Source organism: Hyperolius riggenbachi, chromosome 7 (assembly GCF_040937935.1).
Source record: "Hyperolius riggenbachi isolate aHypRig1 chromosome 7, aHypRig1.pri, whole genome shotgun sequence".
NCBI classification, from domain to species: Eukaryota; Metazoa; Chordata; class Amphibia; order Anura; family Hyperoliidae; genus Hyperolius; species Hyperolius riggenbachi.
The window spans coordinates 205,817,444-205,829,752 of NC_090652.1; the positions used below are offsets into that span (position 1 = coordinate 205,817,444).

The 12,309-nt window shown below is 40.9% G+C and overlaps 1 protein-coding gene across 2 annotated transcripts in view; it reads left to right on the plus strand.

Annotated features, from left to right (window-relative positions):
- VPS8 (VPS8 subunit of CORVET complex) overlaps positions 1-12,309 on the plus strand; it is a 457,588-nt gene that overhangs the window by 229,344 nt on the left and 215,935 nt on the right. For both annotated transcript variants that reach the window (XM_068245033.1, XM_068245032.1), the window contains exons 33-34: positions 7,992-8,090; positions 10,799-10,888. In XM_068245033.1, the coding sequence (XP_068101134.1) occupies positions 7,992-8,090; positions 10,799-10,888 (189 nt within the window). The remainder of the gene's footprint in view (positions 1-7,991; positions 8,091-10,798; positions 10,889-12,309) is intronic.

Genomic DNA, 12,309 nt, shown 5'->3' on the forward strand with positions numbered 1-12,309 from the left:
GGGCTTGGTTTACATTTAAAAGATTTTCTATTTGATTATATACAGTATATAAAACTTAAAATTATTAAGATTTGGAGTTTATATACTTTTATTGGCTCCAATAATTAAAAATTTGCATCAGGCTCCATTACTATATTATAGTATATATAAGGTTAATGAATTGGAGTTTATGCTGTTGTAGCCACATGCACATACCCACAGCAAGACATCTTCTCAAGACAGCTTGAATTTTTTAAATCTCTTATCCAAGCAAAAATAGTATTAATGTACTGTCTCCAGACACTACCATAACAATAGTTAAATGCTTGGAAATGCCTTAAAAGTTTAGAGGTGGTATGTGACATGATGAGATAGACATGTGTATGCACATCTCCCCCCTTCCCCCTTGCACCACATCACCTCCTTCTGTTGACAACTTTGAGAAAGGATTTTGTGGCAGGGCAGCTGTGCCCCCCACTTCTTTACGCCCCGGCTAGGGAGGTTGGTTGGCAGCAGCTTGAAGACTCTTCCCCACCCAAAAAACAGGGTGACAGAGCAACACTCGGGAAGTCACATGACCTCCATTGTATTACTTAAAATAAATATATTTCTAAACATTTGTGCACTCTTAAACCTATATTGCTTTATTTGTGGGAAGGGAATTTTTTCCACTAACCTCCAGGACAGGTCCACCATGAGATGACATAGGCTCCTCCCAGGAACAGGAAACGTCCAGCTAGAGTACTCTATAAATTTTACCACCAACCCCTCAATCATCAGTTGACGTTTCCTGTTTCAGGAAAAGGAGTGCTCTATGTCGCTCGCCGGTCCGTCGGGCCAGGTGTGTCAGGGACCTGGTTGGCGGCGTATGGTGGACCGGCCTGGAGATGGTTGGAGGTCCTGTAGGAGAAAGCGGGTTACCTTCTCCTTAAGCGCTGTCCTGGCTGCCCGAGTAGTGGTGGATCTGGAGGACGCAGCCGGCGTCCATGATTCCCAGATGGCGGAGGATAATGGCGCACCGGAGGTGACGTAGGGAATCATCCAGACCTCCGGAGGGATGGTTGGTGGTTTTGCCCTCAGTGGCGGCTCGTGGATGATGCACTTCCGCCCGAACATAGCGTCACTTCCGGTCGCGCTGGTGAAGAGACGCCAGAATTCCACATGGCTCAACAGTTTCGTCTTGTGAGCGGAGCGGGATGGACGCTAAGCAGGAACCAGGAAAGGTAAGATAGGCGGAGGCTTGGGGACCTTTATGGTATGAGCCATACGCCTTGTCCCGCGTCTGTACGGAGGTCTGATATATGCCTATTATATAACAATGCCTGCTTAGCGTCTGATCTGAGGTCTATATTTTATTCCCTAGACATGGCTAAGAGTTATTTTTCCTTACTGTCAGTCTAGTATGGGAAGTGTGATTTGTTCTATTTAAATCGTGGCTGATATGATAACATATATATGTAGAAGGCTAGCAAAGAGGTTCATTATGGAAGTCATTATACGTATGTGTAGTCTATTGAATGAAATATATTTCTCTCAGCATGCAAACCGATGTGAATAATATTATTCTCAGTCATTTTGTTTACCTCGGTTGAATCTTATGTATATGTTATTGTTTATACAGATTCTTAAACTTCTCAGGTGGGGGCTACTGGTCACTTTTTTCCGACAGATACACACCTGGGTGTTGTTTTTTTCTGTCTGATTAGAATGAGTGGTGACAAAGTTTTTCCTATTGTGTATTTTAGGGCACAGAGTCGGCTGACCCTTCAAGGCCAAGAAGGCGGTGCCCGCTCTATGACACAAAGTTGGCCCATACTTACACTAAACAATTCTGCCAGCCCTGTTTTGTAAAATTAATTCAGGAGCAGTCAGGAGGGTTAAAAGAGGAAATAATGTCTGCCGTTAAGGTAGAGATGGCTGAGACAATTAAATCATTAAAAGAAGTTTTCTCTGCAGCCATGACCCCAGCAGCATATACAGTTAAGGCTAGCTCTAGTGCTGCTATACCTGATACAGAGGAACCACAACCTGAACAGCCTAGTAAGCACAAAAGTAAAAGTAGATTGGCTACTAAGAGGCCTGTTATATCTTCCTCTGAGGGTGAGGAAATGGAAGACGAACAGGAAGAGGATAATCAGGATGATGAATCTGATGCTTCGTCGGTTGACAGTGTAGAGAGCCAGACGGACACTAAAAAGATTTAGATTCCCAGCCGATGAGACCGAACAGCTTATTCTGGCAATCAACAAGACCCTGAATATCGAATCAAAAAAATCAGAGGAAATATCTCTACATGACAAGCTATATCAGGGAATGGAGCCAGTGGAATCTTTAACATTCCCTATACATAGATCCACAAAGAATACTATATTAAGTCAGTGGAAGTATCCAGATAGAAAGCTATTTATGTCAAAACATAGCAAAGAAATGAACAGCGCTACTTAAAAACAGATGAGTGCTTACCTGCAAAAAAGTGCACACCCCACTCATGGGATTCAAATACACAATGAGCATACACATGACCTGTCTACCACTTGGAGGATGTTAGTTTCCACTAACAATTTGCAATTTGTTAGGTACTCGTCCCTCCCACTGTCGAAGAAGTCTTTCCTCCATGGGAGGGGACCTAACACTAACTAAATTCTACCTATGCATATGCATAGCCTGAGAATTGCGCAGGCGGCCTGGTGATGCGCTGATCCCACTTTTTTTTTTTTTGCGTATTTATGTCAAAAGGTTTTATGAAAAGATTTCCCTTTACTGAGTCAGACGTTAAAACTTGGGATAGATGTCCCAGGTTGGATGCAGCTTTTTCACAAGTCAATAAGGACAATGAGTTAGCTTTTGAGGATCTAGGATACTTAAAGGATCCACAGGATAAAAAGATAGAATTTGCACTTAAAAAGGCCTGGACATCTGCAGGTGCAAATTTTCGACCAGCTGCCGCAACGACATGCGTATCAAGGGTATTAGCCGTATGGGTAAAGAAGGTAGAAGAAAAAGTGGAGAAGGGAGCCTCTAAGGAAGAGATTTTAGAGTCATTAGAGGTGGTATCTAAGGCTACAGATTATATAACGGACGCCGCGGCAGAGAATATTAGGGTTAATGCTAGAACTTCAGCATTAATTAATACTGCAAGACGCAATCTATGGATAAAAAACTGGGATGGCAGTCAGACCTCAAAAGTAAGGGTATGTAATATACCTTTTGACGGGGAATTACTGTTTGGATCACAATTAGATCAGATATTAGAGAGAACTTCTTATAGGAAAAAGGGATTCCCAAAAAAGAAGTTTATACAGAACAAGAGGTTCTTCCGGAGAAATAGACAGGAGAACAAGGATAGACCTCAGCAAAGTAGAAGGCCTTGGGCCATTAATAGAGAAGGGACGAAGAAGAGTTTTCTTTTTCGGAACCAAGACGGTCAAGAAAAGAAGTGACGCCAAAGAAAAGGTTGGGGGTTGTATAAAGGAATTTTACGCCCAGTGGACAGGAATAAGCAAAAACGAGTTCATCCTGAATCTTGTAAACCAAGAGTACAATATTCAATTTCAAACCCTTCCGGGGAAAAGGTTTATTTCCACTCCTCTACCAAGAGACAAGGTAAGAAAACTAGCCTTGCAGGACATCATAGAATCCATGGTAGAACAGAAGGTAGTGGTCCCGGTGCCCAAAGACCAATTACACAAGGGGTTTTATTCGACGATTTTTATGGTCAAAAAACCGACGGGGAAGTTCAGGTTAATTCTGAACTTAAAACCATTAAATCCCTTTGTGTCTTATTAAAGATTCAGGATGGAATCAATATTCTCTGTAAGAAACTTGTTGACCCCCAACTGCATGATGACAAATATAGACTTGAGAGACGCTTATTGGCATATTCCGATAAGGGAATCATCTCAGAAATTCCTCCGATTCGCAGTGAAAACAAGGAAGACGCTTCAGCACTTTCAGTTCAGTTGTTCTTCCATTCGGAATATCGTCAGCGCCACGCATCTTCTCGAAAGTAATAGGGGAGGTGATAAAATACTTTCATACGAAGGGAATTCTGATTATTCCATATCTGGACGATCTACTAGTGGTCGCAGATTCATACCAACAGGCATAGGATCACACAAAAGAAGTATTAGATCAGTTACAGAGCCTCGGTTGGATTATAAACTGGGACAAGTCAGTCCTACAACCGACGGCAAGGATTCAGTTTTTAGGAGTCCTGATAGATTCAGCAGTAGGGTATTGTACCGTGTTAGCCATCAGTAAAAGCAAGAAGTTTTAAATCAGGATGATACCATTTATTGGCTAACTACAAATGAATAAGAATAAACAAGCTTTCGGCCTTGCAGCCTTCGTCAGGTTTACATCCTGTAAATGTAAACCTGACCATCCTGTAAATGTAAATCCTGTAAATGTAAACCTGACGAAGGCTGCAAGGCCGAAAGCTTGTTTATTCTTATTCATTTGTAGTTAGCCAATAAATGGTATCATCCTGATTTAAAACTTCTTGCTGATAGATTCAGAAACAGAAAGAATGTACCTAACAGGGGAAAAAATAGCAAAGCTGAAAGACATGATAGAAAATTGCAAGATAAATCCAAAAATGACGATAAGACAGGTCATGAGGATCTTAGGCTTTTTAACCTCAACAGCACCAGCCATACAGTGGGCAATGATGCACACAAGGCAGATTCAAACCTGGATGATGGAGGTTTGGAACAAGAAGCAAGACGATTTGGAAAGACAGGTAATATGTCCAGGAGAAGTGTTGAAGTCCCTAGATTGGTGGCTAGCAGAAAGAGTGCTCACCGAAGGCAGACTATGGACGATCCCAACACAAAAGCTGATTACGACGGATGCAAGTCTTCTAGGATGGGGAGCTCATCTTCAAGGAAAGATGTTTCAGGGCCTCTGGCCAAGGGTAATAAGAAACCAATCATCGAATTACAGAGAGCTAAGAGCTATAAAGGAAGGACTGATACAGGGCCTACAGATACTAAAGGGTCACCATGTTCAAGTCAGAACAGACAACACCACAGCCGTAGCCTATATAAATCGGCAGGGGGGGACAAGGTCAAGAAAACTGATGGGTCTGGCGATGGAGATATTAAAGATAGCAGAAGAGAACTTCCTATCAGTATCAGCAGTCCACTTGAAGGGGTCTCTCAACAATATGGCGGATTTCCTGAGCAGACACAGACTGTCAAATTCAGAAATGGAAATATCAAACAGGGTATACAAGAATCTATCCAGACAGTGGGGTCGCCCTCAATTAGATATGTTTGCAAACAGACGGAACACAAAGTGCAGAAGGTTTTACTCCTTGAATCCAAACGAAGGAGCAGAGGCAGTGGACGCACTCAGTCAGAATTGGACGTTTAACATAGGATATGCATTTCCACCAATACAGTTGATTCCTCGAGTGTTACAGAAGTTATTACAGACCAGGGCAACTGTGATAATGATAGTCCCAGACTGGCCAAGAAGAAGCTGGTACCCATTACTACTAAAGATGAGGTTGCAGGGTCCAGTGCGGCTACCACACAGGGATTTAGTGGCACAGGTTTCAGGAAAAGGTGTAAACTCCATACCAAATCTAAACCTGTCTGCTTGGCTTCTGAGAGGTCTCCGCTAATAAGGAGAGGAATTTCAGAAAGAGTAATTAATACATTACTAGACTGCAGGAAAAAAGTGACAAGGAAAATATATACGAAATATTGGAAGACGTTTAACTTGTGGCAGGAACAAACAAAATTTACGGGCGAGATAATACCTACAGTTTTAGAGTTTCTACAGGATGGTGTAGAAAAGGGTATTGCTCTTAGTACTCTAAAGGTACAGGTAGCAGCAATATCTACTTTTGTGGATATGAGGTTAGCAAGGGACCCCCTCATCATCCAGTTCTTCAGGTCTATAGAAAGGAAGAAACCTGTAGTAAATAAAGTTCCGAGTTGGGATTTATCTTTAGTTCTAAAGGTTTTGAAAGGAAAACATTTTGAACCGATTTCAGAGATTTCTTTAAGATTATTATCAATAAAAGTTATTTTTCTAATAGCAATTACCTCTGCGAGACGAGTCAGCGAGTTAGAGGCTTTATGCTGTGACGAACCTTTTTGTATTATATATAAAGATAAAGTGATATTAAAGACTTGTGAAGAATTTCTTCCTAAGGTAGCCACAAATTTCCATAGATCACAGGAGATAGTGTTACCATCCTTCAATGAAGAACCAAATTTAGATGTCAGAAGATGCCTTATATCCTATCTAGACAGAGTGGCAGAGATAAGAAAATCTAGAGCTCTGTTTATTAACACCACAGGGGCGGCAAAAGGCATAAAAATGTCAAAGAGAACAATAGCCAAGTGGATAAAGCTTTGTATTGAAGAATCTTATAAGCTTACAGGGGCTACTCTGGCAGATACAGTTAGGGCTCACTTAACTAGGGCAGCTGCCACTTCATGGGCCTACAGAGCGGGTGCAACGCCAGAAGAGATTTGTAGAGCGGCTACGTGGACAAGTTTAAGCACCTTCTCAGGGTGAATCTGATGTCTGCAAGACAACAATCTTTTGGAAGGAAGGTTCTGCAGGCAGTGGGCCCACCCTAATTGGTAAGATTCTTGCTCATCTTCTCATGGTGGACCTGTCCTGGTGGTTAGTGGAAAAACAAAGGTTAGATACCTGGTAACAGCCTTTTTAGTAACCTCCAGGACAGGTCCGTAACCCACCCAAATAAGGGTGTATATAAGATGTATATTTACGTATTTATCCATGACACCCCTTTGGTAAGTGAACAGTTCTTGTAGTTGACTGATGATTGAGGTGTTGGTGGTAAAATTTATAGAGTACTCTAGCTGGACGTTTCCTGTTCCTGGGAGGAGCCTATGTCGTCTCATGGTGGACCTGTCCTGGAGGTTACTAAAAAGGCTGTTACCAGGTAACTAACCTTTGTATTACATCATTGTTGTTTGGGCGTGGCAATCCCTTATTATTTATGCAGATTGTTTTCCTACCCTGCCCCCCTAGTTTTTAACTTTTCTTAAAGTGACCCCCTTTGCTTAATAAAGGACATATTATTTATCCATATCCCCTGGTGCAACTTTGGTTTTTCCTTCCTATTCCTATATAATGCCTGACCTGTTGCACAGGGGATATTGCGAATATATTGATTTTAGCCAGTGATAGCATGGGTGGTGTTGGCCTAATACTTCAGTTGTGTTGCTTGGGCAGGGGCTTTAAACAGAATCTGTATTGAAGAAATTTTATGTTTCTGGGCTCTGCACTTGTGTCTGGGTAACAAATTGTTAGCATGTGACAGGCAGCTCCCTCATCCCACAGGCGCACAGACACAGCTGAGACTGAGAGCAGGGACCTGTCTGTGAGTGAGAAAAACACACAGGAGTGAGCCTGAAGGGGACGTGCATAATTTGTCCCTATCACAGCAGAGGCAGCTCCTTCCTCTCTGGGTCGACAAAGCTTGACAAAGAAAAGAAGATAAGATATATTACATAGACAGTGCAACTAGAAAAGGCTGCAGTAAGGCAGACCACATTAGAACAGGTATAGGAACTTGTAGGATAGGAGAAATAAGGCTGAACATTTTTTTACAGAGTCTCTTTAAGGAGTACACTTTTACTTGGTAATATGTTGGCGCTTTATAAATACAATAAATAAATAAAATTTTGAATGCTGCACATCACTGCAGTTGTGCAATTGCAAAGTTTACATTTGAGCATGTTCTAATTTGATTACAAATATGACAATTTCCTACCAAATTATAATTTGTAACTTTTAAAATGATAGTATGTTCAACCTTCTCAGAATCAACCCAATCAACCCAAGTGTTGTTCTTTACTCCGTTTGGCCTGACTCCTGGTTGTACAACTGTATGCAAGTGTGCCTTTACATAAACAGGTCAACTATACCTGTCTGCATAATGCTGTAAACTGTATTTTAACGAATGGTGTCTTTCTTATGTTTTAACATTTATAATATCTTATCTATTTTTTCTTTTTCTTTAGCAAGAAGTCTTTAACTATATTCACAACATCCTGTCAATCCCAGGCTACAGTTCTGAAGAGAAACAGGCAACGTGGGATAAAACCATGAAACACATGAAGGTATCATAAAACTGAAGAATTCTCTGAAGTCGATGTTCTGTTCCTGGAAAGGATAAAATACTAAGTCTACAATGTGTGGACTGAAAGTATGAATTGATTTTATTCAGGCTGCACAAAGTTAAAGCTACACTGTCACAGACCTAAATAGTATAAACACTGCATTTATGTGGAATTAATACGTTTTTCGTTTTTCTCCTTCAACATCAAAATTGTGCAGGAAAGCTAAATGTAAAGTTGCAGTGGGGAATCAATTTAAAGCTTCCCTTAACCAAATGGGCTGACTCCTAGCTGACCTCTGGGCTTTTTTGTATTGCATGTGTGGGAAGTTTTTCAGGCCTTTCATTGGCCAGTCGGCGTCATATATGGTGTTTTCTAATATCAAGAAAACCTGATTAATTAGTAATAGTGAAAAATATTCTAGTCTTTTATAGTTTGCACATCAGCAACAGCAGCGCACACTTCATTTGTCATCACGTTTATGTGTTCTTTACCAAAAACTATTGATTTTTGGATTTAACAGGATGAAGTTTTCCTAGAAATTACATTTAATAACCTGGAAAGTGGTGTAATACATAAACCAGTGTGTTTTTCTTTTCTTTTTTTAAATTGGTATCGTAATACACCTTTCAGAGTACTGTTCATTTGACCAAGTTACACATTACATGTCTTTTCTGTTTTTTTTATTTTAAGTTTACTCTGTCCACATCTACTTGGTTGCTCACCTTCTGATTGCTATAAGTGATTTGCCCCAGGACCAACCATGAATGTTCTTGACCACCTCTGTACCTGGTTGAACCATTTTCTGCCTATAGACACCCCTACAATAATTTTGGGTGACATCCCCAGTTGATGCCAACAGCTTTTCTACCACTAAGGTTAGATTCACACTATGCGCGTTACAGAATGTATGCAAGTGTGAACTGCAATGGAAACTGGACAGAGTAAAGTAACAGAGGTAGTGTGATAGGGCCCTTTTCCACTGCTAAGCATTCGCAAGTGCAATCACGGTGCATTGAGATCCCTCAAGCCTTAATTTTCACTTGCTGCATTTGCACCATAGCAATCAAGAACGGAGTGTGATAGCACCAAGACTTGTGCAATCTTACGATTGCATTTGGGGGAAATTTGCATTCGGAAGAAATTGTTAGCTAGTGGAAAATGAGCACCACAATTTACATGTAAGTAACGGTGCACTTGTGATTGGCAAAATGGCTACAATACACTTTTTTTAAGCTGGTCACAGCTAGTGGAAAAGGGTCCTAAGTGTATTTCTCTCTCCTCATTCTTTGGTATCTAATCTTAAAAGGTTTTGGGTAGAAGGAGGGAGAGTTAACCCCTCTGTATTTATTACCCTCCCTCTGATGACAAAGCTCTCTAGCATAAACACAGATAGTGATAACATGCAGTTATATTGTGTGGAGTGAGGAATTTTAGCACTTCTGGCAGTTTTTCTTTGCTGTCTTTGCAAAAACTTCCTTGAACTTAAAGAATACTTGATCTGACGTGTGATGCGATGAGATAAACATGGATACATATAGTACTAACCCTGCTTAGAACTGTGTTCACTTTTTTTTTGTTTTAATTGCAAGGGTTAACAGACTAGTGCTTTCATGTATGCCATTGAGGCAGTTGAATGCAGGTGGCAGCTTTCCTGACATGTAAATAGAAACAAAACACTTTTATTTGGATGTGTAAACAATCCAGATCACAGGAGAGATGTCAAAAACCAATTATTCTAGTTATTTAATTTTGTTGGGAGTTGAATGAACCAGGTTTTACTGACGCCGACGTGGCTGCTTTGCACACTGCACTATTGAAATTGAACTCCATCGAAAATAACAATGTGGCGTACGAGAGCAATCGCCAGACTTGGGCGCAGGATACAGCCGGTATGGCTTACCCTGCTGCTGCACAAGTTCTCGGCGGCGTTAAATACTATTCCCCCTCTAGGTCCACGTGAATGATGGGGAATGATGTAATTCGGCTTCCAGCTATTGCTGGAAGGCGAATTACAGTGTTTTAAAAGTAACTTCAGCTCCGTCTTCGGATGGCGCCGAAGTTACTCACTGTGCGCTGCTATAGCCGTAATTCCTATTACGGTCTATGGTGGTGCCGACTGCGCTGGATTGCCCGTTTGCGAACAATGTGGGACTCCAGTAAAGGTCTATATTCCCATGCTGCTACACATACAATTATCTCTTGAGTTTCTTTTAAGTTAGGTTTGCTTTAAATATGATTTTGAAATTCAGCAAGTAGGTATGGGGGGATTATTAGCCCTAGTCAAGGCACATTATCACACCATCATAGCTGAGCTCTCAGCTTTTCAAATTGGTGAAAATGATAGTTTTTAGTATTATCCTGCCTGTACAAAGTGCTTCGGCATTGATCGTTTCAGCTGGTAGTAATTTGAATGCTGACCTTGTCAATTAAGAGCTTGGCACAAAACTGAAACATGCCCATTCTACTGTGGAGGTGTATTTCTGTTGATTTAAAAAACGGTTGTTTGTATTGTATAGGTCTAGGCTATGCTGGCTGCATTAATGTTTCTTAATGGAAATGAAAAATGAGTAGTTCAGCATGATTTTTAGTTTCTAATATAAAAAAAACATATTCTTCAAGCTCTGTTTCATAAATAAGCCTTATGGTACATAGTTTTTGTTATGTTAAAGCCAGTTTTCAGTAATGTGTTTGCTTTATGTTTCCCCCAGGAGCTGGTAACACTGAGTACAAGCAAATCGGCTGACCTTGTGTGCACTCACTTTAGTGAACAACTAGGTGACGTTCTTGATAAGCTTCAGGTAACGTGATTATTCTAATGGCAGAGTAATCGCCTACAAGACCTTACTTTGTAGAAAATGCCAGCTTTAATTTTATAATTATATTTAAACTTCTGTCAAGCTTTACTTACTAATTTAAAATTGTGCTTGTTTTCTGTCATCCTAAATTTCAGTACATACATTTTGTATTAAAGCACTTGTGCTTTTTGAAAGCTATGGATGGTTCCATCTTGACCTTGCAGTGTAAATGTTAGTTTTTTTGGCTGTAACAAAAAGCAACAACAACCCCCCCCCCCCCCCTAAAAAAACAAAAATATTGAGGCTAGAAACAAACGCATCTAATTTCCAATGAAGCAGAGATTGTTGGCTCCACATATCCATCCGTAGTTGCCCTGTAGCAACGGTTGTCTAACTCAAATGCACATTGGTCTGAAATGTAAAACTGGGGCCAAGTTGCAGGGCAACCTCAATGTCTAGTGGCCACCTCCTTCCATTATACATTTCCATGAAATCTAGTGGCCCCTCTCTCCCCTATGCAGTTTCCTGATGTTTAGTGGCCTCCTCTTCCTCCCCTATACAGTTCCCTGATGTCTAGTACCCCCCTCCCTCCCCATACAGTACTCTGGTGTCTAATGCCCCCTCTCCCTCCTCTATACAGTTTCATGGTGTCTAGTGTCCCCCTACGCTATACAGTTCCCTTGTGTCTATTGGCCTACCTCCCTCCTCTATACAGTTCCCTTGTATCTAGCGCCCCCTTTTTTCCCCATGTGGCTTCCCTGGTGGTCTAGTGCTTCCCCCTTCCTCCCAAATATAGGTTCCCCCTTTCCTCCCAAATATAGCTAGAAGCAGTGCTCTCTGTAGGTAGAAGACTGATCTGCACAGCCTAACTCCATTAAAAGCCAAATAAATCTTTTGATAAGGAATTTATCAGCAGAAGCTATGGTATAGAGGCCCATTATGCAAGAATTAGATGTTCGGCACTAAATGCTGGCTTTAAAGAGAAACTCCAGTGAAAATAATGTAATAAAAAAGTGCTTAATTTTTACAATAATTATGTATAAATGATTTAGTCAGTGTTTGCCCATTGAAAATATTTTAAATCCCTGATTTATATTCTGACGTTTATCACATGGTGACATTTTTACTGCTGGCAGGTGATGTAGCTGCTGCTTGCTGTTTTGGCAATTGGAAACAGCTGTAAACCGCTATTTCCCACAATGCAACAGGGTTCACAGACAGGAAACTGCCAAGAGTACGTACTCAGAATTTCTTTGTGGGAGGGGTTTCGCCACAATATCAGCCATACAGCGACCCCTGATGGTCTGTTTGTGAAAAGGAATAGGTTTCTCATGTAAAAGGGGGTATTAGCTACTGATTGGGATAAAGTTCAATTCTTGGTCGGAGTTTCTCTTTAAGAATAAGGCTGTGTTCTTCTTCCCAGC